Source organism: Tachyglossus aculeatus, chromosome 11 (genome assembly GCF_015852505.1).
Source record: "Tachyglossus aculeatus isolate mTacAcu1 chromosome 11, mTacAcu1.pri, whole genome shotgun sequence".
NCBI lineage: Eukaryota > Metazoa > Chordata > Mammalia > Monotremata > Tachyglossidae > Tachyglossus > Tachyglossus aculeatus.
The window spans coordinates 60878176-60905199 of record NC_052076.1 but is presented as its reverse complement, the minus strand read 5'-3'; the positions used below and the strand labels follow the sequence as shown (position 1 = coordinate 60905199).

At 41.4% G+C, this 27024-nt stretch overlaps 1 protein-coding gene across 1 annotated transcript; it reads left to right on the top strand.

Moving 5' to 3' along the window:
- Positions 1–234: 234 nt before the first annotated feature.
- On the top strand, positions 235–23629 carry ZNF507 (zinc finger protein 507). The gene is made up of 5 exons (XM_038753596.1): positions 235–2359; positions 6012–6129; positions 9910–10024; positions 19507–19641; positions 19763–23629. Exons 1-5 carry the CDS (start codon positions 236–238, stop codon positions 20121–20123), a joined length of 2853 nt encoding a protein of 950 aa, XP_038609524.1. The 5' UTR covers position 235; the 3' UTR covers positions 20124–23629.
- Positions 23630–27024: the final 3395 nt, after the last annotated feature.

Genomic DNA, 27024 nt, shown 5'->3' with positions numbered 1-27024 from the left:
TGTCTCCTCTGAACTGTAAGCTCATTGTGGACAGGGAATGTATCTACTAACTCTGTTATACTCTCCCAGGCGCTTAGTAAAGTGCCCTTCACACAGTAAGCACTCAATAAATACCATTGATGATTATCAACATCAGCTTGCCACAAGTACTATTTTCTCTTGGGTGCAGACATACTACCGAATACTTTGTAAGTCATAATTTCATGCTAATACTTTCTTTTTCATTTTAGATATTATGGAAGAGAGCAGCAGCATTGCAGTATTAATGCCAAGTATCGGGGAGCAAGAAGCTGTCTTGATTTCCGAAACTGTCATCAACCCATCATTGGAAATTGGCGAAGCACAGAGAAAATTTAAAACAGATCCACTAATCCACGTTATCCAGAAGCTAAGCAAGATAGTAGAAAGTGAAAAGTCACAAAGATGCCTTCTAATTGGGAAAAGGCACTCACTATCCCTTGAGACACAAGACCTCTATGAGATTCCGGCCAAAACAATCAAGCTACCTGCTACTGGCACCGGAAAGATTGAGGCTTTGCAAGCAGATTATTATATTACTGACTGTCTAACACAGAGTCATAGAAAGGCCATGTGTTACCAGTGTAGCCTTTGCAAGTTTTTATCTCCCTCTTTTTCTGTGTTAAAAGACCATATCAAACAGCATGGTCAGCAGAATGAGGTGATATTAATGTGCTCTGAGTGCCATTTTGCATGTAAAAATCAAGAGGATCTTGAAGCCCATATTGGAAATTTTCATGAAAGTGATGCCAAAATCCCCATCCAGTCCAAAGTCCAACAGGGTATAAACCTTTCCAACGGTTCCGTGAATGGACAAGTGGAAGGGAATGTCAAAGCCATCCCTGAGCCCGCAGTAAGCCCAGACTGTAAAGACACACCCGTAATCCAACCTGCTTCTGTGGCAGAGATGGGTCAGAGGAAATGGTATACATATGAACAGTATGGTATGTACAGATGTCTGATCTGCAGCTATACTTGCGGCCAGCAAAGAATGTTGAAAACACACGCCTGGAAGCACGCGGGTGAGGTCGACTGCTCTTATCCGATCTTTGAAGAGGAAAATGACCCTGCCGGATTTTCAGACCCTGCTGTAACTCCCGCACCTCAAGGAGTTGAAGCCGTAGTACTCGCGATAGAAAATGGTGACCTGGGTATCCCCAGTGGGCAGTCCGTTCAAGTTCATATTTGTAGTTCCGAGCAGCTGCCGTGCAAAGTTTTTCCACTTGAACAGAATATCAGGGAGAAAGAAGATCCAGGTCATTCGGCCACTCTCAGTCCCAGTGGAGAAGACGTGCAGGAAGCGGTGTCGGATACAGACGATAGTATGACCGCCGATAGCCTCCTGTCGTCGGCGCAGAAAATCATTAGCTGCAGCCCAAATAAAAAAGGTCACGTAAATGTAATAGTGGAACGGATGCCCAGCGCTGAAGAGAGCGTTTTGCCGAAACCTTTCCTCATGAACGCCGACATCAAGGAGGAAAAAAAGCCGATCTCTGCCGACACCCAGATTGCCTGTGAAGGAGCAGGTGAGGTTTATCGAGCTGATAAGAGGGCTGTTGAAATCGAAGAAGTGATCATAGGATGGAGCAATCCTGAGAAGAAAGACTGCGAGTTGATCTCTAACAAAGGTCTGGCTGCTGATGAAAACGCCCCCCCAACCCGGAGAAGAACAAACTCAGAGTCTCTGAGGCTTCATTCGCTGGCTGCAGAAGCTCTGGTCACGATGCCCATAAGGGCTGCGGAACTGACACGAACCAGCCTGGGGACTTTCAGTGACGCGAATCCTTTAGATCCAGATACTGGTCAGAGACAAGCCGATGGTACTTTGGTAGCACATTCTAAAATGGCATCTCCACTTAAAAGCCCTTCAGAGGAGTTACCGAACTTCAACCAAAGTGACTCTGCCTTGGTAAAACTTGAGGACGAACAGCAGATCTCAGAAGTGCCAGTAAAAATGGGCATCAGCATGTCGCTGCTCACCGTTATTGAAAAGTTGAGGGAAAGGACAGACCAGAATGCTTCTGACGATGATATTTTGAAAGAGTTGCAGGATAACGCCCAGTGCCAAGCTACCGATGAAGCAAGTTGGTCCGGGAGCAACTTGGTAGAGTACATCCCCAGTGCGGAGCGACCCTATCGATGCCGCTTGTGTCACTATAGCAGTGGCAACAAGGGCTACATCAAACAGCATTTGCGAGTCCATCGTCAGAGGCAGCCCTATCAGTGTCCCATCTGTGAACATTTAGCTGACAGCAGTAAGGACTTAGAAAGTCACATGATCAACCACTGTAAAACCAGAATGTACCAGTGCAAACAGTGCGAAGTGTCTTTTCATTATAAGGTAAAGATTTCTGTTCTAGAAACCTGATTTTTCCCTGTCACCCTTCCCATTTAGTTATTGCAATATAGACATAGCCCTGGTTCCGAACGACTCCCAGTATGTAAAATCTGGCGATAGGTCTTGCATCAGTTGCGGTTGTATCCTGATATCTGAAAGCCCAGCCTGACGTTACTATCAGTCACTGCAGGGAAGTCAAGACGCTCCCCACCCTTTCTCCATAGACTCGAACCCCAGCTTGTCCATTTTGGCCCGGGTCTTCTGAGGGAGGAAACTTAGATGGGGCCGGATGGAAGGGGTAGAAGGGATAGTTGTTGTGGTTGGTTTAGGCAGATTTTGCTGCCTTCGGTTTAGGAGGCATTAACCCTGCTCAGGGCCAGGAATAGGACCTTCGGTGCACCATCCCCAGTTCCCACTTGTAAGCCCTCCCCTTCCCAGGCTGGGATGCGGGCACTGACCCTCCCCTTTCCTTTCCCCTGACCGGTTGGGATTGGGAGGTGGGGAGGAGCAGGGCAGCAAAGTTAATGAAGCATGGAGAATATAGGCGAGGAGGGGGCCGAATTTGGGATGCATGGAGTCAGGAAAACAATCGCATATGTGTGCATAGGAAAATATTCCCCACAATCCAGCAGAACATACTACATCTGTGTTTTCAAGAAATACATCCTGGCTATATCATGGGGATTGCCTGTACATAAAAATCGTATTTTTTTAAAAAAAACCAACCTACTTCTTTGGGTGAAATTGGGAAAATCATTCATCTCTCCCACTTTCCATATTCCAAGATGGAGGTATCACTGCCTTCTTACTGTACAAGCGTGTGGGAAATAAATGAGTTATAACTTCCTTCCCCAACACCAGTGACCTGCCACATCAACGATACAGAAGTCCCCAGATTTGTCTTCCTCTCGATTATCAAGATCTTGGGATCTGGATCTCAAGAGCTGAGATAGGAAGAATCCAAGAGGTAGAAGTAGATCCCTGCATGGGCTAAGAACCAAAATTGGGGGATCCGGCCCACCCCAGGCCAAGCACGCCAGACCCAGAACAGGCTTCCATAATGAGGCTTCTGAATCAAAACCGGAGGGAGACCAAAAGTCGTTCTGACTTGATTTCCAGTTCTTATGAGTTCACCAAGTCCATGTGATTGACCCCAGGGTTATTGGGAGTGGTGGTCTCAGCAGACGTTCCACAAATACAGAACTTTTTTACCCCCTCCCCTTGTCCGACCTCACCCTTACTCCTCCATCTTAAAACTCCCAAAAAGTTGGGTGAGGTGGAGGGCGTGGAGAAGCCAGAGAGAGCACATAAACCAGGGCTTCAGTGTACTATGGGATTTGACTTGGGGTTGGCCCGATTCAACCCCTCAAACTCTAGGGAGAGAAATCCAACATATTCCATTCATTTAGCCCTTATAAACTGCTCCTGCCACCAATCAGCTTGCTGTTCAGCTCCAGATTGGACATCCTTGATGCTTTCCATTACCTTGACTGACTAGATAAGTCATCACTTATGCCCCTTGGACTATGGAAGGATGACCGTAAGCACTGTAAATACGAATTATAATTACTTGTAGGGTTACAAGCTCCTCTAACCCTCTGCTATGTTCTTTTTGAGGAGTAGGGGAATAGGTTGACCCTCTTAAATGACCTCTCTACTGAAATAACTTGCCTTATCACTGCCTCCCACCCCTCAGTTGCTCTGTGGTATGGGCTACAACTTCTCCATTATCTCCTATATAACTGGATGTATTGCCTTTCCCTAGTATTAACTCTTGGCTGGAAAAAAAAATCATAAATGGGAGTAGTAGGAAGTAGCATGATTTCCTAGCCCTGGTTTCTGTTTCTGATTCTTAGAGACAAGGAGGGATAGAAGAAAACAGCATCACACACGACAAACATTTGGCATAACAACACAAGGGACAGCCTTTTTGTATGCACAGTGGGACTGTGTGTTCTCCTTTGGCTTTTTCAGTCAATAATAGTTGTGGTATTTAAGTGCTTACTATGTGCCAGGCTTTGTACTAAACACTGAGGGAAATATAATAATAATGCTGGTATTTGTTAAGTGCTTACTATAATATAAGTTGAACAAGGTCACCATTATACTCACAGGCCAACTTCCCCCATCAGTGCCATCTTAATATACGAAGGACAGCTATTCTTATTAACAGTTTCTGTAATTGAGGTACACCTGTATGAGGAAACTTTCTTTTGAATATCAGTTAATGCATTTTAGAATTAGATTTGTCCCCATTGGTTAGTACTTTTTAGAAGACAAGCCACCTTTTAAAAAGGTGAAAAGAACTACAAAGAAAACAGCAATGACACAAAACTTTTCCCCGCCAGTGACCTAAATAGGCTGTAGACCACTATCTCTTACTGTGGGAAGACAGGTGATGCTTCATTTGAGAAATATATAAAGAACTAAGCCTAAAATTTGCTACTTCTTGTAACGTCTCTGAGACAACCCTATTATTGTGACCCTGGTTAGGAAAGAGACCCTGCCCACTGTAACTGAGCTTATATCTGCACCAGTACCCTGCCCCATCGGGAAGTAGCATGGCATAGTGGAGAGACCACAGGCCTGGGAGTGTGAAGGTCATGAGTTCTGACCCCAGCCCCACCACTTGTCTGCTATGACCTTTGGCAAGTCACTTCACTTCTCTGCACCTCAATTACCTCATCTGTAAAATGGGGATTGAGCCTGTGAACCCCACATGGGACAGGGACTGTGTCCAACCGGATTTGCATGCATCCACCCCAGCGCTTAGTACAGTACCTGGCACATAGTACGTGCTTAAATGCCATCATCATTATTATTACTTAACACATAGCATGTGCATAACAAATACTGTAACTTTTGCAGCCTACAATTTCTTATTATGTGGCCTAGATGAATAAGTTTGCCCTGTCCCTGTAAAGAAAATCAGATGTGAATTTCCAAAGCTTCTGCATTCTGCCAGTGGACCAGTCCTGGACCTACTGCCAGAGGGGATCCAAGTATTAACAGATCTCAAAATTGATTTGTTCCATTTTAATTTTCTAAAACTATAAATGAAGAGTGTGCCTGGATACTTGTCTGCGTTGGCACTTTCCTTACAATGGAAATTCCTATAATCAAAATATTTCTTTTAATGGCATTTATTAAGCGCTTACTATGTGTCAGGCAGTGTACTAAGAACGGGGTAGATTCAAGCTAATAAGGTAGGACACAGTCCATGTCACACATGGGGCTCGCAGTTTTTAATCCCCATTTTACAGATGAGGTAACTGAGGCATGGAGAAGTTTTTTTAGTTTGTTTTTTTGGGGTTTTTTTTTTGGCATTTATTAAGCACTTACTATGTGCAAAGCACTGTTCTATGACTTGCCCAAGGCCACACAGCAGACAAGTCGTGGAGCGGGATTAGAACCCCTCTACTAAAAAGATCTAAGTAGAGTTCTAGATCCTTGCTCCCTTTTTATTCTACCAGTAACTTTTTCGTGGGATCTTTCATGTGTGTTTATAAGGACAGTAGCGTTCACCTTTAGGAGGACAGAGAGAAAATCTTTATAGACTATTAATGAATTATATATCAAAGCAGTATTTGAAAACTAGCTGCCATTACTATTAAAATACCTTCTGATAATTAAATCATTCCTCTTAACTTTTTAGAGTCAGCTGAGGAATCATGACAGAGAGCAACACAGTCTTCCAGATATCTTGTCAGCAGCAACGCCGCATGAACCAGTAGTTTCTAGTGATTCAGTGGAAGGAAAATGTACTCAGGAAGGTACTGTATGTAGTTTTCACATTAAGGTACACACGATGTCACACGGCATTTGCTAACGTTGTAGGAAAGTGCAAAAAGAGGAGGGTGGGCTAGCTCACCCCTAATTTAAAACATTTCATTTTATCATTCTCTGAGGGAGGAAGTGGAAGGATAACTTTCAGATCCCAGGCTGCCTTCTGTTTCTCTACTCATCATAACTAGAGAATCAAGCAAATGTGGCTACTGCCTGTTTCCTAGAGGAAAATGGAAATTGGTTCCTCACCAAAAGTGAAACAGTTCCGTACTGTGCTACTGACTTTGTGTCGTCTCACCCAGGTTTTTGGGTCACAAAGCAAGTACCAAAAGACAAGGACCAAGTCGAGTGAGGCAGGAGCCGTAAATCTAAAGCTTTTCCTCCTTTGCCGACCCATTACAAAGTCTCTCATTGAACTCTGATGTTGTAGGTGATAATGCAAGAACATTAACTGAAGCTATCTGTTCCTTATTGTACACTAATAGGGAAGTCAAATTTCATATGCATTGTTTACAAAAAGTCTAAGGATTTTTGGCAATTGTGGAGTAGTTGCCCATCAAACTAAGCGTCTGGAGTATGGCTCAGAACCAAAAAGCAAATGTAGGTTTCCGTGAAAAGATGGGTGCCATATTCAGGGAAATTAGGCTAAACTCTCATGAAGGAATGTTTTCTTTCATCAGATCGATTTCACTGATGTGCTCTAAATGTTTCAAAAAGAGTGGTACATGGTGCTTATCTGAAATGAAACGTATTAGGAAAAATGATCAAGAACTGAAATTAGAAACATTACCTCAGAGTTAAAATGCTCTATTAAAATGCTCCATTGTTATACCCTAGAAAACCTAATGGTTCTTTCGAAAGCATTTAAGATTCAAATTGTGGCACTACTGTAGTACCAAAATCCTCTCGTCGACAGATGTCATTCTTATAAAAACTACCCAAAACAAAAGGGTTTATGACATAACATCTGTTCCTGGGCTAGATGCTGGAGTTAAAACCATTTTATTTCTTGTTTATGACCTAGTCCTAAACATTTGCTTTGTTATTAATTCCCGTGGTTTGCACACCTCTTGCCTAAGAAGCCTTGGATATGATTGGACGATAAATGCCTAATGAAGGAGTAAAGTAGGATCCCACATGATAGGCCACATCTAGAGTAAAGTCTATTAACCCTAATTGTTAATTCTAGAGGGCGGGTTTGTACAGCACAACTTCTTTAAGGTACAGAAAAACAATGAATGTATAAAAACAAAATCAGATGAAATTAAAATGTTATAACTCACAGTTGAATTCAAAGGAGAAAGCAAAAATGCAAGCCCCTAGTGTAAATAATTGCTTTTAAACCTTTATGATAATGGCTTCTACTCTTCTGCAAGGCATAATTTCTTGCATTCTTTTTGCATGCTGTTTTCTTTGAAACTTACTGGGTAAATTTCCAATACCCCTTTTCTCAAAAGTAATGCCGTTTATTCTACCATATTGTAGGAAGAGGTCTGATTTTAGTTATCTAAAGCAGTCTCTGTGATAGTTTTCAATCAACCAGTGGTATTTATTGAGCGCTTACTTTGTGCAGAGCACTCTTGTGCTTAATCTACGGATTCCATACTTTCTGAAATTTAGCTGTAATACTGCAGGGCAGATCTTTCAATATGATAAAAAGATAAAAGAGTATTTATTAAAATTCTTGGTGGGCTCTTTCTGAGGACTGAAAAACTAGGCAAAATCAGTCTTTTATGGTGGTGAATCTAAAGAGAATGGCATTATAAATATTCTTATAAATTAGTTTTGAATCGTGTAAAAATAAAAAAAACTCTAGGAAATTGTGTTTAGTTACAAACACATAAACTTTTAGGCAAGAACACAGATGTTTAAATGGGCATGGACTGCTTTTAAACTTGACCCCTTAAAACAGATCTAATGGAGAAATTTGTGTTGGAGTTATTTTAACAAAGTGTATTATGGATAGAATCCCACCTGGGGAAATCTTTACAGCTTAATGACATTTTAGGGGGTTAAAGTCCCCTAAATTGGTGTTGGGGAATGAGGTAGAAATGGAAGAAAAGAAACAGAAGCTTGAATGAGCAGTCGGGTCAGCTTCTTTGTTCAGGACTGTGCACTAAGTAGATCCTCAGTAAATACCACTGATTTAGTTAAAGCAGTTGCTTAAAAGTGACACACGTTCCTTCTCTGCTATTGTAACTTTTCTCTCTGGACTGTCACTTTTATTTCTAGCTAATATCCAGCTGAAATATTCCTTATAAAGAAATCATCAGACCCTCACAATTGGTTTTTTCCTTGTACTGTACTGTATCTGAAACTGCCACTCCTAATCATGTCAAGTTTTTAACCTATAATTAAAAGCATATCTGAATAGCTATAATTATTATTACTAATAATATGAATGCTAAATTCATTCACTCATTCAATCGTATTGAACGCTTACTGTGTGCAGAGCACTGTACTACGTGCTTGGAAAGTACAATTCGGCAACAGAGACAGTCCCTACCCAACAACGGGCTCACAATCTAGAAGGGGGGACAGACAACAAAACAAAACAAGTAGACAGGCATCAGTAGCATCAAGAGATTGTTTCAGGTCAGTATGCTCAAATTAATAGTGATTATTAGCAAAAGAAAATGTAACATTTGAAATCTTAATTTTGACAAATATTTTCTCTGTCCTTTTGAAATTTCAATATGTGGATTCTTTTGTGTAATCAATTCTATTTTCACAAATCTTGTAGTAGTCTTTGACTCTAAGCCTTTTCTTTCTAAAGAGGGGTGCAGCTTTCTCTACTCTGCCCAATCGTTTTTCTTCATTCATTCATTCATTCAATCGCATTTATTGAGCGCTTACTGTGTGCAGAGCACTGTACTAAGCGCTTGGGAAGTACAAGTTGGCAACATCAGCATTCACAAAGATCGCTTCTAGAGTTGAAACAGTAATTCAGTCATTGAGCAATCTTTGGTTTCTTTGCCGAGGGTGCTAATTGTCTTGGAGAGGCATTTTAGTGTAAGGGCAAGGAACCAAAGTGAGATCAAGTCATTCAGTAAAACCATTGAATTACTTTCTGTGTGTAAAGCGATTTTCTTGGTTCTGGCTATGCTCAGTTCGAATTAGCTGATTTCTAAACTGCCTAGAGCCCTGCCTTACCATATTCAGTGAATAGTTATATTTTTTTTTATTATGTATGACCTTTGTCCCTTTACCTGTCAATTTTTTTTTTACTTGGTCTTATAAGAGGGACTGTTACTTGAAAAGAAAACCCATAGGCTGAGGAGGCTTCAGATGTCTTCATTCTGAATTTGACAGACCTGGTGTGTCCTGCCCTGGCTTAGTTGTAGTTTTTATTGGATGAATATTTTCCAGCTTTACAGAATGTGCAAGATATTTCGGTGCACTTCTGAAACTGCCTCCTCCTGTCAGATTGTGTAGTGGTAGCCATGGCCTGTCCCATTTTGAAATTCTAAATCATGCAAAGAAGCCGCGTAATGCATCTGCCCAAGCGGGTCAGGTTTTAAGTTTTATCCATAGTTTAGCTTGTGAAGACATTATCTGGATGCAGCACTATTAGCTAAACTCCCTTTTAGGATTTGAATTAAATGTTCCTTCCTGTTTTTATTCCATGATAATGAACTGCTTAAAATGTTAATTCTGTGTATTATGAATTTTCATTTGAAAATTAATATGCGCTCTCATGTTAGAAATTAGCAGTTGCCATAGATATTTCTCCAAATATGTCTCTGAAATGAAAATGTCTTGTGTAGGGACTAAGTCTTCAGTCCAGAAACTCTATAGATGTGACGTGTGTGATTATACAAGCACGACGTATGTGGGTGTCCGAAATCATAGACGGATACACAACTCAGATAAACCATACAGGTGAGTGTAAGGGTTTTTTTTTTGGGGGGGGGGGGTTACTTCAGAGGGTTGGTCATCTATTTTGAACACCGTAGTTATTCAGGTGGACAGTAGGAATTCAGAGCTCCCAGTTCTCCAAATGCATTAAGTTGGTTTAATGGTGTGCTGCATAAATTGTTTTTCTTTTTTTATGTAGTTTGTTAAGTGCTTACTGTGCTCCAGGCCCTGTACTAAGTTCTGTGGTGGGTACAAACTGGTCACATTGGACTCCATTCGTGTCCCACATAGGGCTCTCAGTCTTAATCCCCATTTTACAGATGAGGTAGCTGAGGCACAGTTAAGTGACTTGCACAAGGTCACACAGCAAACTAGTGGGAAGTAGGGAGGCCTACAGGCCTGAGAGTCAGAAGGGCCTGGGTTCTAATCTCGGTTCTGCCCTTTGTCGGCTGCGTGACCTTGGGCAAGTCACTGAACTGCTTTGTGCCTCAGTTACCTCATCTGAAAAATGGAAATTAAGACTCTGAGCCGTAGGTGGGACATGGACTGTGTCCCACCTGATTATCTTGTAGCTGCCCCAGTGCTTAGTACAGTCCCTGTCATATAGTGGTTACAAATACCATAAAAAAAATGGCAGAGCCAAGATTAGAACCCAGGTCCTTTCTCTGCTTTAAGGAGGGGGCGGGTTTGTGTGTGGGTGGGTGGGTGGGTGGGTGTAGTGTTTGTACACGTATAAAAACAGTTTAGGAAACTAAGTATTTTTTGTTCATTTTACATAGATAACGGAGTTTATGCATATGCCGTTGACTCTGGATTTGGGTTTTAAAACTGAAATATTTTCTAAATGAAATCTTGATTCCAAATATCTCAATATTTGCAGTTATGTATTAACCTTGTTCTGTTGTAAATACCATTTTTGTTGACTTTCAATGATTTTTAATCACAGGCTAGGGTATTATAATAGTAATAATAGTGGTATTTGTTAAGCGCTTACTATGTGCCAAGCACTGTTCTAAGCGCTGGGGTAGCTATAAGGTTATCAGGTTGTCCCGTGTGGGGCGCTCAGTCGTAATCTCCATTTTACAGATGAGGTAACTGAGGTACAGAGAAGTTAAGTGACTTGCCCAAAGTCACAGAGCTGACAAGTGGCAGAGCCGGGATTAGAACCCACGACCTCTGACTCCCAAGCCCGTGCTCTTTCCACTAAGCCATGCTGCTTCTCTGTATCACATCAACAGTAGAAATCTATGCATTCAGTGGACATTTTATCATTTTCATTGATTTCCCTCATTTTTACTGACCCTGTGAATCATTTTCAAAAAGCAGTTAGCTTGGGAAAGAGGGTGTCCTCCTGGAAATAGGTGACCTCAGTATATAGTGAAAGCTCTTTTTCTCATATAAACAGTGAAAGGGTATTGAACATTATTGCAAGAAACTTTGGCCAAGCCAATGGTAAGTGTATAATAACCAATAAGTCCATTATTTAGGTTACAATTTTATACAGCCTTTTTTTAGACAACAACCAAAAATTATTTGGACCACAATTAGAGATTTAGCCATTAGTTCACATGTAGGAGTGCCAAACCAACTGGTATTTATTCTTAAGGTGTGCGTCTGTGCTCATTAAGGTTAACCAGAAAGTCGTCTTAAGTTTTTAATTGCTCACAGCGGTCCAGTCATCAGTCTAACTGGAATTGAGAAGTTACCTTGTCGCTGTTAAATTCTTAGTGAAAGCCATCTGTCTTGCCAGTAAAACACATCTCATGTCCTCAGTTTGAGTCACTGCTCAAATACTTTAAGGTTTTATTTTGTAATTGCCGCCAAACAGTCTCAAGGATGGATATATATATATATATATAGCTATATATCTTGATATGTAGATATATATGTATAGATATATGTATATAGGTATAGATGTAAAGAGTGAGTAAAACCTCTTTAATTTGGAGCCCTATGTTCCAGAAATCGCCATAATTCAGACCATTCATTCATTCAGTCATATTTATTGAGCGTTTACTTTGTGCAGAGCACTGTAGTAAGCGCTTGGAAAGTACAATTCGGCAACGCATAGAGACAATCCCTACCCAACAACAAGCTCACTGTTTCCTCTCTGCAGTTGCCAAAGACAGGCTTTGATTTAAAGAACGAAGTGTTTGCTCTACCCTGTGGTTTAACAAGCTTCAGTTAAGCTGCATACAGCAGGAAATCCGCAGCACCGGAGTAGTGGGAGCGGAAAAACACCAATATCTAGCCACCTTTAGCAAAAAGAGCTGGAAAAAGAGGCATACCAGTACAAACATTGGAAACTCCATCTTAGTGGATATGCTAGAGATATGCCCACACAGTCACCCACAAATTCAAGTGAAACTGTCCCAAATTCAGACTTTTCACCAATTCCTTCCTATCATTTCCTTCCTATCCTATCATTTCCCGTCCTTCATATCGTTTCCCTTTTATCCCTTCCCCCTCCAATTTTAATTGAAATTTAGGTGGTTTTATTGTAATGCGGAATTTACTGTATCCAAAGTTGAGACATCCTGGGTGACAGTGCACCCAGGGAGTGTTCTGCACTATCTGTTCATTTATGTTGGCATGTGTACACCCAGAACCTACATTAAGTTCAGTCATGGCAGGTAAACCAATATCTTCTTTGCCCTCCCCCGTTCCCAGTGGCTTTCCTGATCTCCAGACTTGCCCTCTACCACCATTTTCCTGAATTCCCCTCCCCTCCAAACTTCAGTTTTGTATATATTTTGTTTGAACGGCATTTGAAAAGCTGTTTCCTTTATTAAAAATAAAGTAAAAAGACACACTTCTCCCTACCCCTGTGCTGGGGTAGGGAGAAGTGCCTGGGAATGCGGGGAGGGTGGAGCAAAGGGAGAAAAGTGTGGGAGAGATTTATGGCCATTACATCAGGCTGGTTCTGGAACAGATTCTAACTCATTACATGAAAATATAAGGGAAAATATTTCATGGGATATGCCTATATCTCAGTGGAGTATATATATGTATTTACACAGTCAGTAATACGAATAGTTTTCAGACCAACGCCAATCATTCTTGAAAAGTGGATAACCTGACAGGCTTATTTATTGTCTGTTGTTTTAGGGTAGGAACTTGTCTCCTGGAGGGCAACTTTTGTAGGATAATCCACCAGAGATTTGGTTTTGTGTATTCATTGTGATTTCATTAATTTTGGCTTTCCAGTTCTAACTTTAAACATTGTCTTTTCATTCAAAATAATCCACTTATAAACTGTAAACTCCATGTGGGCAGGGATCTTATCTACAGACTCTGTTTTTTCCCAAGCACTTAGTACAGTGCTCCACACACAGTAAGTGCTCAATAAATACCGTAGATTGAGGAGCAGCAGGGCATAGTGGAAAGAGCCCAGGCCTGGGGGTCAGAGGACTTAGGTTCTAATTCCAGCTCTGCCGCATGCCTGCTGTGTGACCTTAGGCAGGTTAGTTAATTTCTCTGTGCCTCAGTTACCTTCTGTAAAATAGAAGTCAGTACCTCATCTCCCTCCTACTTACTGCTTTGGAGTCAGAGGTCATGGGTTCAAATTCCGGCTCTGCCACTTGTCAGGTGTGTGACTTTGGGTCAGTCACTTCACTTCTCTGGGCCTCAGTTCCCTCATCTGTAAAATGGGGATTAAGACTGTGAGCCCCCCATGGGACAACCTCATCACCTTGCAGCCTCCCCAGCGCTTAGAACACTGCTGTGCACTTAGTAAGCGCTTACAATAATAATAATGTTGACATTTATTAAGCACTTACTATGTGCAAAGCACTGTTCTAAGCGCTGGGGAGGTTACAAGGTGGTCAGGTTGTCCCACAGGGGGCTCACAGTCTTAATCCCCATTTTACAGATGAGGTAACTGAGGCACAGGGAAGTTAAGTGACTTGCTCCAAGTCACACAGTTGACAATTGGTGGAGCCGGGACTTGAACCCATGACCTCTGACTCCAAAGCCCGTGCTCTTTCCACTGAGCCACACTGCTTCTCAAATGCTATCATTATTATTATTATTAGATTGTGGGCCCTGTTTGGGACAGGAACTGGGTCTGACCTGATTGTCTTGTAACTTCCACAATGCTTGACACATAGTAAGTGCTTAACAAATACCATTGTTATTGTGGATTGATTCCAGACAGATTAGACTGTTACACATTTTTAGAACATTCAGAAAACAAGACCCATAACTTTTTTCAGTCATCCACTACAATATTTAACAGTTATTGTCAGAAAATATTTCTGTCTCGATTCTTCATGTTTCAGTTTAATTCCTGTCTCCTTGTTTTGTCCTTTGTGACACAGAACAGCTGGTTACCATCTTTTAGAGAATGTGCTTTCCCTTCACATATTTGGAGAAGGATCAGTCCAATCAGTAATTTTTAACGAGTGCCTCCTTTTTGTCAAATACTGATCTCAGCTCTTGGAAGGGTACAAATAAATTGACAGATGTGATCCCTACCCTCAAAGCGGTTACCAAGCACTATTGGGGAAGAGTCACTAAAATAAGTTACAAGTAGGAGGAAGTAATAGAATATAAAGATAGGTATATAGTTGCTATTGGGGGTGTTGTTGGGGATGAATGAGAGAGTATGGGTACAGAGTTCGGGTACCAACTGCTCAGAAGTGAAGACGTGGCATTTGGGGGAATATAGAGTGGACAGATGAGAAATCTATCAGGGTTATGGCCTTTTGGAGAAGATGTAACTTCAGAAGGACTTTGAAGGTGAGGCGTGCAAAGATCTGCCAGCTTTGAAGGGAGACGGAGAGTTAGGTAGATGGGAGGGCGTGAACAGGAGGTGTACAGCATAGGAATTGAGAGTGAGGCCCAGGTAGTAGGTTTACTGTAAGCTCCTTTGAGGGAACCTACCAATTCTGTTGGATTGTACTCTCCCAGGTGCATAGCACAGTGCCCTGCACAAAATAAATGATCAATAAATGCCACTGATTGATTAGAAATGGAGTAGGCAAGTTGGGATTTGGTTGAGAGACGAGAGCAGATGTGCAGGAAAGAGAGAGGTGATTGAAGACTTTAAAGCCAACTGACAGGAATTTCTGCTTGATGTAGAGAAGAGTGGGCCAACCATTGGAGGTTTTTGAAGAGTGGGAAAACAGTTATTTCCAGCCTTTACTTCTCCAAGCAAACTAATCATAAGTCTTTTCATCTTTTAGGCTAGATCACATTAAAGGATAAACAATCACCTTCATTGCTGTCTCTGAAACCTAATCAAGTCATACACATTCCTCTTAAATTCTGAAATCTGGATAAAGATGCGGCACAAAGTACAAGTACACTAAGATGACTTTTAGCTGTGTAAAAAAAAACTTTAGCTAAATTAGTTGCTGCTGGAGACTCATAAATCCAGTGGGGGGTAGTTTTAATTCTGAGAGCTGAGCCAGAAGAGCACAGGGGTTTACTGCAGTCTACAGCACCAGCCCCTAGGTCTTTTATTTCTTTGTCAAGCTTGGCTTATGAAGATGACATGAGCCGAAACTTTTTTGCCTAAGGCCGGGGCACAAATCAGTTCTTGAAAGAATTTGTGCTTCACTTGTTGCTCAATTCAATCTGCGGTATCACAGCATTTTTTTCTGCATCATTTCAACCATGCTTTAGGCAGAATTGCTATCTAGCACTCTTCACAATGCCGGAGTTTGAGCTTGTTTTGACAGAATCCATTAGGCCAGTGTTTTTATTTATTTCCCCTCTTCCCAGAAAACAGCAATTATGACTTTGGGTGTCAAAATTGCCTGTCAAGGGACAATATAAGACCATATATATGTCTTAGATGACTCCAACTTCTTGAACTGGGAGTAATAGATACCTGAGGTTCATTATGAATTTGACCATGTGTGGACTTTTGTGTGGCAGAGATTGATCTGCGAGGTAAGTGATGAAATCGATGGTCTCTCTCTTCCCCTGTTAGTTTTCATTGTTCCATCAATCTTGCCCTCTTCCTAGTCTTCTTTCGACATTTGAATCTAGGTGAACCCAGTTCTCCCCTCTTGCACAGGCAGGAAGCTTGAGAAGCAGTGTGGCCTTGTGGATAGAGCACGGGCTTGGGAGTCAGAAGGATCTGGGTTCTGATCCTGGTGGCCCCACCTCTTTTCTGCTCTGTGACCTTAGGCAAATCACTTAACTTCTCTGTGCCTCATCTGTAAAAGGGGAGATAAGACTGAGCCCCATGTGGGTCACGACTGTGTCCAGCCTAATTATTGGGTATCTACCCAACACTTAGTACAGTGCCTGGCACATGGTGAGTGTTGAACAAATACCATTTAAAAAAATTATTCAACCTTGCCACCAATAAGAGCCTATAACATAATACCTAAGTGAATGATGACCACTAGGAGAAAGTATCCCTCTCCCTATTGAAATAAATCTCCTTATGGAGCCAGGGGCAAGGAGACTTGCTGTGATTGTTCACCCTTTCAGGACAGTTTAACCTCTCCCTGCCACCTTTAGGATTCTTGCCAGGCTGCACAGAATGACTACATCGTGCAGTGGGGAATGAGAGGTTCTCCACCTCTGTAGATGAGGGTCCGTTAGGAATTATTCTCTCACGCTACAGACAACACCGAAGACATTTTTTCTAACACTACAACATTAAGAAAAATCCAGAGAAGGTTCGTTCTCTGAGTTTTGTAAGTTTCCCCTTCTTAGCATAGTATTCCAGTATTTTGAGTAGAGTTAAATATTTGAACCAAGTGTTGCAATAAAGTTTAGAAGCTAGACATCCCATCAGTGGTATTTATTGAACACTTACTGTGTGCAGAGCACTGAACTAAGCACCAGGGAGAGTACAGTAAGAGAGTAGACATGATCCTTGTCCTTAAAGACCTGAGAATTTCAAGCTTATACATTACCCTGAGGGTACTTTACTAAAAATTCATTTGTCAAACGTGTGCAGGTTTTCAGGGCAGCCTCAAACCTTTGAAATTTGGAGGCTTAAGGCAATTATCTTTGATTCTGACCAGCGTTAACATTTTATAGAAATATATTTTCTCTGAGACTTAATTTATGGAACAGCTGTTGCCTCTTTCAGTGTAGCATCTCTCACTTGTTTCTTTAGATGACAAGTAATGTGACACAACAAATACAAGTAGTTTGAAATGCCATATGAACACACCAGGCAGTTCAAGAATCTTATGGAGAAATCTGGGCTATGTTTGGAGCACTAGTACAGTGCTCTGCACACCGTAAGCGCTCAATAAATATGATTGAATGAGTAGTGGTTTTCATTGTAAAAGAGCAACTCACATTGTTAGAATCCCATATTTGTATTTGTTGAGAGAGTCAGAAGTAGCCCGATTGGAAAGGCATAGCCTTGTTTATTAAAACTTTTCCCGTCAGGTATCTCTACCTCGTGTCTGTAAAGTGGGCCTTTAATTCAGAGTTAAAAGAGGTGGAATTTTCCTGCAATTTGGTATTGGTGCTGTCCTAGATTTAAAGTATTCAGAAAATTGCTTTGTGGAAGCTACAGGAAAAAATATGCTCTATATCTTCACCATTTACTAACGGGAAATAATAATAGAATGATTTCCAGACTGTGAAAATTCAAGTTTTTATCCCAAAACGTAGAAGAGGAAATAGAGAATTAAGTCCGGATTGACACAGACGTTTCACTTTAAATTGAAAGTGATTTCAGTGCTTTTAAATGAGTTTGCAACTACACTTGATCTTTACAGTTTGTGTCATAATAGCTGCCAGTCTAAAAGTACATTTTCCGTAGAAATTTGTGTATGGTTAAGTCTAGTCATTGTAAAGCTCAGTGCTAATTCTTTCTCTCTTCTACCTTACCCTTTAAGGAACATAAAGAGCTTCTTCAGGTCAAAAGAAGTTTGTTTATTAGCAGATTCAACACCTACCTGTAATTTCCTGCAAGTAGGGGATAAGGAAGGAATTGGGCAATTAAACTAGAAGATAAAAAGGCTTTATCTGTGTGAATTATTTACCCAAGTGAGCTAATGAAGAAAGTGATAGATACTGGGTCAAATTCCCACTTGTTCCAGGGTTATCTCAGTTTGAATTGCTTAGAAAGAGGCCTGTGTCTCAGATGCTACTGAATTGAAACTGTCAATCTTAGCTACTTTACTGGTCTTTAAAATGTAATTAATCTTAAATCAGTGAGGTTTGCAGAAAAGACTAAGTTGAGCATTAGGGTTTTTTTGGGAGGGGGTTTTCCCAGGAATAAACCGTACTTAACTGCACTCTTCCACTGGATTATTAGGGAGCGGCAAGGTCTAGTAGAAAGATCGAGAGCCCGGGAGTCAGTTAATCTGGGTTCTAATCCCAGGTCTGCCAGTTGATTGCTGTGTGACCTTGGGAAGATACTTAACTTGTCTGGGCCTCAATTTCCTTATCTATGAAATGAGGATTCAATCCCTGTTCTCCCTCCTAATTAACCCAGGTCCTCTGACTCACAGTCCAGTGCACTTTCCACTAGGCCAATGTGCTTACATTTGGGGGCATGAATTCTGAGTGTAATCTCTAATATAAAGAAGATAGGGTGATGAGGTGGGGTGTGATGTGTTGAGAAAGATAGATGGGGTCGAGAGCGGAGGCCTCTTTGGGGTAGCAGTATAGATTTACAGGGGGGAGAAGTGTGAGTGAGGAGGCAGGTGAGAAGGTTATGATCAGAGAGAGGGATTTCAGGAGTTGGTGAGGGTAGAGATAGTGCAGCGGTAGGAGATGATGAGGTCTAGGGTATGACCAAGTTGGTGAGTGGTCGAGGTGGGGTGGAGCAGGAGGTTGGCAGCATCAAGAAGAGATAGAGGGCGGGTGGCAGAGGAGCCACCAGGGACATCCATGTGGATGTTGAAGTCTCCGAGGATCAGAGTGGGCATGGAAAAGGAGAGAAGGAAGGTGAGAAAGGGGTCAAAATCGTTAAAAGTTGGAGGTGGGGATGGGGGGGCAGTAGATGACGGCTACTAGAATCTGGAGGAGGTGGTAGAGGCGAATGCTCTGCACACAGTAAGCACTCAATAAATACGATTGAATGAATTACAAAAGGCTTATTTATCAGTTTTCACAAGAAGCTATGGATTCATATGTATCTCTTCCATCAGCACAGTTGTAAATGTCAAGGCAAGCTTTTAAAACCGATATAAAACTACTTTTTCTGTTGTTTGAACTCAAGGAAATCTTTGTTGAAGGGAATTTATAAACTTCCTTGGAGGTTTCTTTGAAAAGTTGGAATGTAAGCCCAGGGTTCATTAGATCCTCTGAAAATCTGCCGAATGGAAATCTCAGTAGTATGAAATTTCTAGTGTGCTCTGATTCAGAACTGCTGTGCTGAATCAACAACGTGAAAAAAGCTTTGCAACACTTCCAGTCTTGAGGGATGACGGTAACTGTGTTGTCACAGAAGAAGGTAAATATGTTGTTGCAGAAGTTAAGTAGCTGTACTATATTGTTCCAGCCTGTCTCTTTTCAAAAGAGAAGCTCTAATTCAAGCTTCATGACAGTGGCTTTTTGTCAACTTCTCTTTCCAGATGTTCACTCTGTGGCTACGTGTGCAGTCATCCTCCTTCTCTAAAGTCCCATATGTGGAAACATGCAAGTGACCAAAATTACAACTATGAGCAAGTGAATAAAGCGATTAATGATGCAATTTCACAAAGTGGCAGGTAAGTGATTTTGAAAAAAGTACCCATTTCATCATTATGAGTTCCAAGCAGTTCCATTGCAGTTGAAGACTCTTGAAAATGACTGAAAATTTTCTGGTCTGTTGTCTGTTTTGGTCTCTAGATTTCAAGGACAGCTCCCCGGAAAGAGTTTATTAGAGAACACTGACGAAAGGGCAGAGCCTGTTGGGAGTTCGGAGAACTTGGGATTTTCAGAGATGGTCAGCCAGACTCCCAAAGAAGTGGTCGGTTTCAGTGAAAACCAAAAACTTAGCCCAATAAGGAATACCTCAGGCACTTCTGAAAAGAACTATAGTCAAGCTCCACCCAGTATGGAATACTGTCTTTTACTTTTCTGTTGTTGCATTTGTGGTTTTGAGTCCACCAGCAAAGACAATCTCTTGGATCATATGAAAGAGCACGAGGGTGAAATCATAAACATCATCCTAAATAAAGACCACACCTCAACTCTAAGCACAAATTAAAGAAAATTGTAATCCCTCTAGCAAAAACAATTGACGAGGATTCCTTTAGACAGGGTTCTTTGTTGTCAGCTGAGATTTTAGATGAAGAGGGAGTGGCAGGAAGAATTCTGTAGTTTTGTAAACTGAATCCCTGCTGCGACTCGTGAAAGCAGTGGAAATGAGAGATTGATCATTGGGATTAAATACTCTTATCTCGGGATATGAGGGAGGGGAAACAGTGGAGTAATCCATATTAAAACTTTGTACTTCCTTAGTGTCAAGGGTTTGGACTTCCAAATGCCCACTCACATCTGACAGCAATTTTTCAGAAAGTATTACTGTAGAAGAGTCTCATTAATTTCAAGCCAGGATTGCTTGTCTCCTTTCTTATGATGACCAAGTATAAGGTGATAGGACTCTGTACCAGAAATAGGCAAATTTGATGTAGGATGTTTTCAGTGTTAGTTGATAGGCAGTGCTGATATAAGGAAGCAAAAAAAAAAAAAACCCAACAGGTTCATTGAAAGTAGGAGTTAACTATAAGTGAAATACCTCACTTGATGGAAACCATTATCTAATCAAGCCTTATTATCAATATGGCCCTTTGCTTCTTATCACATAGAACCCTCTTGAGTTTGAGTGAAAGTTGACTTTATTTCAGGTTACAGTAAATTTGGAAGAGGGAAAATCAGGTTATCACCAGAACACATAGTTTATGAACAAGATCTCAAGTTTGCCATAAAAGTAACTACTTGAAGTTTAGTAATCTGGCTCAATTCTAAAATGGGAAAGTGCTTTTGAATGATTTTTTAAGGGGGCACTTCAAATTTGCCAGGTAACATTTTGTCCTCTTAACTTTTGTCACCAAAATAAAGCTGAACTTCTTGAATAGCAGAGTTTCAAGTTCTACTATTTACAAATAGCCTGGGTAATACAAACTAAATTTTGTTCTTTTCAGGACTTATTTAAAATATGTATTCATGGTTTAAAATGTTTTTTACGTCCAAAACAAAAGTCTGAGACAAATCCTATCATGCTTAGAATGAGCACTGATGTCAAGTTTTTTTATGATTGCAGTTTGCAAATGGATACGTTGCTACATTTGCTTGCAGAGGTAATGCAGACTGATACATTTGAGGATTGTGTCTTGAAAGGAAACAAAATTTCCTATATAAGGTTTTTAAAAAAGAACACTAGTAAGTCTTCAGTGAGATCTGATCCAAAGCAAACTATGGAAGTTTGAGAGTGTTCCATTGGGGGTGGAGTGAAAGGCTGATTCCAAATGCATTTGCACTGAACCTGTCACTGTTTCCCTACATCATTTTTCATTGATTTCAGATTTGTGTATCATGCTTGTGGTGTATTATAAGAGTGGTGGAGAAAGAGTTTCTTTGGTATTTATTATCATGTATTTATGCCTAATTTCTGATGACAGAAATCATTTTAACTATTTTGAAAGACTGAGGCGTGCCTAAAGCATTATACCATTTCTGTGCTTGTTTCCTGACATCTTCTTCAGACTGTGAAGCTGGTCAGCAGGGGGAAAAAGAGAAAACATAACACCTCTCATTTTACAAAGCAGATTAAAGCAAGATGTAGTCACACCTTTAATTACATGAAAGGGTTTATTGGACTATCTTAATGCACTGTCTGGTTCATATTCTGATAATTTGGTGGTAAGTTAGGGTGCACATGTAGAAATGTTAAAGCAAGCAAAAGACACTGTAGCAGTGTCTTCATGAAATGGAGGTGACTTCAGTACACATTTTTAGATTTAAAGTAGCATTTGTACTCAACATGAGGTTTGCTCAGTCTAGTAGTGGGGAATTTTACATATTCATAGGCTCCTATTTTAGAATCAAAATGTATTTATAACTAATTTTGAATGAGAGCGAAATATTTAAGTGGAACCATTGTCTTCCCAGGATTTGTTGCTACCAACATTGTAGGCTCGTTTTCAGAGTGAAAGGATAAGAATGTGTCTGGAGCTTTCTGGGTTTTTTGTTTTTTTCTGACTTGTGTTGAAAATATCTACAGAGGACCCTTGTGGTATTTATAATGTGGAAATTCTTGTTCATGGTTCTCGATTATTGAAATAATTATTTAAAAAACTAGCAGCCAAAAATGGTTAAATAATTCATTGTAATCTGGATTTTAAATTGCCCGTCTTCTTTCTCAAAACTCATTTCAATGATTTTCATTTAACTTCCCCAGAGGAGATCATGTATTTAAAAAGTCAGCCTAGAAGTAAAAAGATATTAAACTTCTACCTAGGTCGACAGTTGTGTCCTGCAAAAGTAAAATAACGTTGCCTGTTTTCTTGATTCAAATAGAGACTAAGTATGAGTGCTCTTTATCATCCTATAATTATATTCTGATATGCTTTAGGTTAACCATGTTCCTACCATGAAAAATTGGGGAACTTCTAAGGATGAAATTTGGGCCACACATAATTAATGGCCAAGAAATTAGAGCTTAAATGTAATCAAGCTGAGAAGATATTAGAATTCTTTTGTAAGAAGAAATTCAAAATAGGATGTTTTGGGCTTTTTGTTCCTCTACAAGGGTAAAGTAAAAGGGTGTATGTTTTGGGGCTAATAAATTGCCCTTTTCAGAGCTCCATCATTTTAGTCTTTTCCATTTTTTTTTTTTGAAAATCCAAAATGCAGTTTATATTCTAATGCCCCAAAGATACCTTCCAAAAATCTCATACTTACATTATTTGATGTGTTTTGTGCAGTCACTACAGTGACTTGAACTATGTGATATGTAAACTTTGTTCTAATCTCATTTTGTTTATCAATATGCCCAGCTCTCCTAAAAAGTGAGGATTGCATTCTTATAAGATCTCGCGTGAAAGAGAACACGCTGTACTTCTCACCCGATCTGGTGCCTCAGACATGCACACCCACCTTTCAATCTGATAACACATAATAATGCACAGCAACAACAAGATTTATGGTGGAAAGAACTATACAGAAAGCATCCATTCCAGACCATTAACATTCATTTGTGCTAGTAGCTTTACAATGTTTACATTTCCGCTTCCCCCAGGGAACTTGGTCTGAGGAGAGACTGATATCTGAAGACTTTATTGTATCTTCGATTTTCACAAGCACTTATTTAATCATTTTTTTAAATGTACAGCAGGTGCTCTGAGTGATATTCTATAAAATATATTTAATAGAAATTTGCATTTGAGTTTGATATTCATTGACATGGATACATGTATTTTTTTAAGACAGAGGTATTGTGTAACACTGACACTGCTCTTTTATAGCCAAAGTATAAAACCTTTAGAAGACTGACATGTAAAGACTCCAGTTAATTCCAACCCTTATTAAAATAGGATAAATTACATTTTATAAACTATCCAGCACATTAAGCTGCATGCCTTAAAGCCTAAAGTCCTAGGATTGTGTTCATGGTGGAACAGATCATCTGTTCCAAACAATGAAGCAAAGTCTGTAGTACTTCTTTAACTACCTTCTGAAATACTGTATGTTAGATAATTTATTTTGCTTTACAGGAGTTTGTCATGCATTGACTTTAATATTGTATTTTGGTAATAAACTTTTTGTTAAAAACATTTGCCTGTCGATCTTGCTTTTGGTCATGGAATGAAAAAGCAACCCCTGCCTCTGGGAACTTATCATTCAAATGTACAATAGGTAAGCGAGCATATTCAGTCACTCAGTAATATTTGGACATCTGCTGTGTGCAGAGCACTGAAGTGCTACTCCAGCTAGGAAGATAGATAGAAAATAATTTACAAATAAGAGAGTGAAGTGCTCAAATAGTAGACAGATGAGACAGCGAGGCTGAGGGCTTCTGGAAGAGGGTATTGTAAACTGTGATGGGAAAGTTAGGTAGGAGTGAGTTCAGGAGAGGAAGGTGAGTTCAGTTCTAGACATGCTGAATGGTGGTGGTGGGCCATCCGTGCAGAAATACCCTGGGGACAAGAGGAATAGCATCTCCCTTAAAATGCTACCTTGCACTTAGTTTGCATTTGCAGAAAACTGTGTCAGTCTATACAGCCAAAGTGAGGTGGAGGAATGACTGAGCCAGTGATTGGATTCAGGTACAGACAAATAAATCAGCCCCCAAACTGATTTTCTGTGTGCTGTCTACGTAATCGCATGTTTACTTCATTTTCCACTTCCCTCAAGAGCCATTTAAGATATGTGTGCTGGAAAGCAGGGATCATCATCTTCTAACTTAATGGATCGTACCCAAGGAGGATGGGTGCGGGAATGTCCATGTGTATGGGTGTTCGGAGGAGAAAGACTGCCTTTCCCCAAATTCCTTGCATACTAGAGATTTCACCTAAACTGCAAGAAAGAGCGGCTCCTAGAAGAAAGAGTGTGGGCCTGAGAGAGGACCTGGGTTTCAATCCCAGGTTTGCCATTTGTCTGCTGTGTTACTGGGCAACTCACTTCACTTTCCTGTGCCTCAGTTCCCTCACCAGTGTAATGGGGATTCAATACCTGTTCTCCTTCCTTGAGCCCCAAGTAGGTCAGAGACTGTGTTCGGCCTGCTTACCTTGTATCTAGCTCAGCATTTAGAACAGTGCTTGGCACATGGTAAGCACTCAACGAATTTCCTAGACTGTGAGCCTGTCACGCGGGGACGAGTTCGAGGATTGGCGCGGCGAGAGTGAAAGACCGGGATCATGCAAGATTTATTCCTGTGAGGAGGAATACACTTATTTAGTTCTTCGCACGTGGTGACTCACCTAGCTCTGCCCCACGAGCGCTACCCACTCGGGAGGAATATACTTATACGGCCAGCACAGTCCCCATCTTCAAGCAGTTGGTGGAATGGGAAGAAGCCACCGGTTGTCTCCATGGGCTACCTTTCAAATCACCCAGAGATTATTTTTCCAATCACCCAGCAATTGAGCTCCATCCCCAAGGGCATACTCACTTCTTACTCCAGTGAGGTGGTCCGTTCGGTCACTCGGCTCCACACAGTCCAACGGAGTTAGCATCCCCGACTTTGGATGTCGTCGTGACAGAGTTCCAACTTCCTACCAAGAGTTTACGGAGACCCCTCCCCGTACGTTGCTACTTCCCGATCCTCTTCCCTTCGTTTGGCCATATGTCAAAGGATCGTGTGACAAGACTCATTCTGGTCTAACCGTTAGGCCTCATTGCTCACCCGGCCCCTCCGGGGTCTGCGGCGCTGGGAGATGTGGGTTGTGTTTATTTAGCCAACTTCCTATAATAATAATGACAATAACAACTATGGTATTTGTTGAGCACTGCTTATGTGCCAAGCACTGTTCTACAACCTGATACAAGGTAAGCAGGTTGTTCCACTTAGGGCTCACGGTCTTAGTCCCCATTTTACAGATAACTGAGGCCCAGAGAAGTTAAGTGGCTTGGCAGACAAGTGGAGGAGCTGGGATTAGAACCCACAACCTCTGACTCCCAAGCCCGAGCTCTTTCCACTAAGCCACGATAGCTCCCAACCAGCCCCTCTGGCATTAGTGGACTTAAGCTTGTTAGCCTGCCCAAAGTCTTACTGGTCACAGAGCCCCATGTGGGCCAGGGACTGTGTCCAACTTATTTTGTAGCTACAGTCTAATTAAGAGGGGGAAACAGGTATTTACTTTCCAGTACAGATGAGGAAACGGGCACAGAGAAGTTAGGTGGCTTGCCCAAAGTATCACAGCGGGCTGTTGGCAAAACTGAGATTAGAATCCCGATCCCCTGGATCCAGATCCGGAGAAGCAGCGTGGCTCAGTGGAAAGAGCATGGGCTTTGGAGTCAGAGGTCAGGGGTTCAAATTCCGGCTCCACCACTTGTCAGCTGTGTGACTTCGGGCAAGTCACTTCACTTCTCTGGGCCTCAGTTCCCTCATCTGTAAAATGGGGATGAAGACTGTGAGCCCCCCGTGGGACAACCTGATCACCTTGTAACCTCCCTAGCGCTTAGAACAGTGCTTTGCACGTAGTAAGCGCTCAATAAATGCTATCATTATTATTATTATCCCCTAACTTCCAGATCCGTATTCTTTCCATTAGATCCATTGCTTCTCCTGGCAGCCGCGACCTTAAATGCCTCTTGCCACCTATGGGACGTGAGGGAGGTGGGAACAGGTGTGCGATATCTTGGGACAGGGAGACCTGCTTCTCCTGGAGGGAACACTGTTAAACAACAACCCTAGCATATACTCCTTTTCTCTGGGATTTTATAATACCGATAATAATAATTGTGGTATTTGTTAAATGCTCACTGGGTGCCAGGTGTTGTACTAAGCACTGGGATGGACACAAGCAAATCGGGTTAGACACAGTCCCTGTCCTACAAGGGGCTCATAGTCTCAATCCCCATTTTACCGATGAGGTGACTGAGGCACACAGCAGAGGAGTGGCAGGGTCAGGATTAGAACCCAGCTCCTTCTGATTTCCAGGCTTCTTAATAATTGTGGTATTAAGCACTTATTCCGGACCAGGCACTCACCACACTAAGCAATGGAGGTAGATACAGGATAATCAGTTCCCGCATGGAGCGCACAATTTGGGGAGGTGGAAAACAGGTACCGAATCCCCATTTTGCAGACGAGGGAACTGAGGCACAGAGAAGTTAAGTGATTTGCCCAAGGTTACACAGCTGGTATGTGGCAGAGCAGAGATTAGAACCCAGGTCCCCTGAGTCAGATGAGTGTGCTCTTTCCATTAGGGCATGCTGCCTCTTGACTGGGTATCAGCGATTAAAAATAAGATAATATTTGTTAAGCGCTTACTGTGTTTCAAGCACCATTCTAAGTGCTGGCGTAGTAACAAGCTAGTCAGGTTGGACACAGTCCCTGACCTACGTGGAGCTGATGGTCTTACAGATGAGGTAACTGAGGCACAGAGAAGTTAAGTGACTTGCCCAAGGTCACACAGCAGCCAAGGGTAGAATGCAGGTCCTTC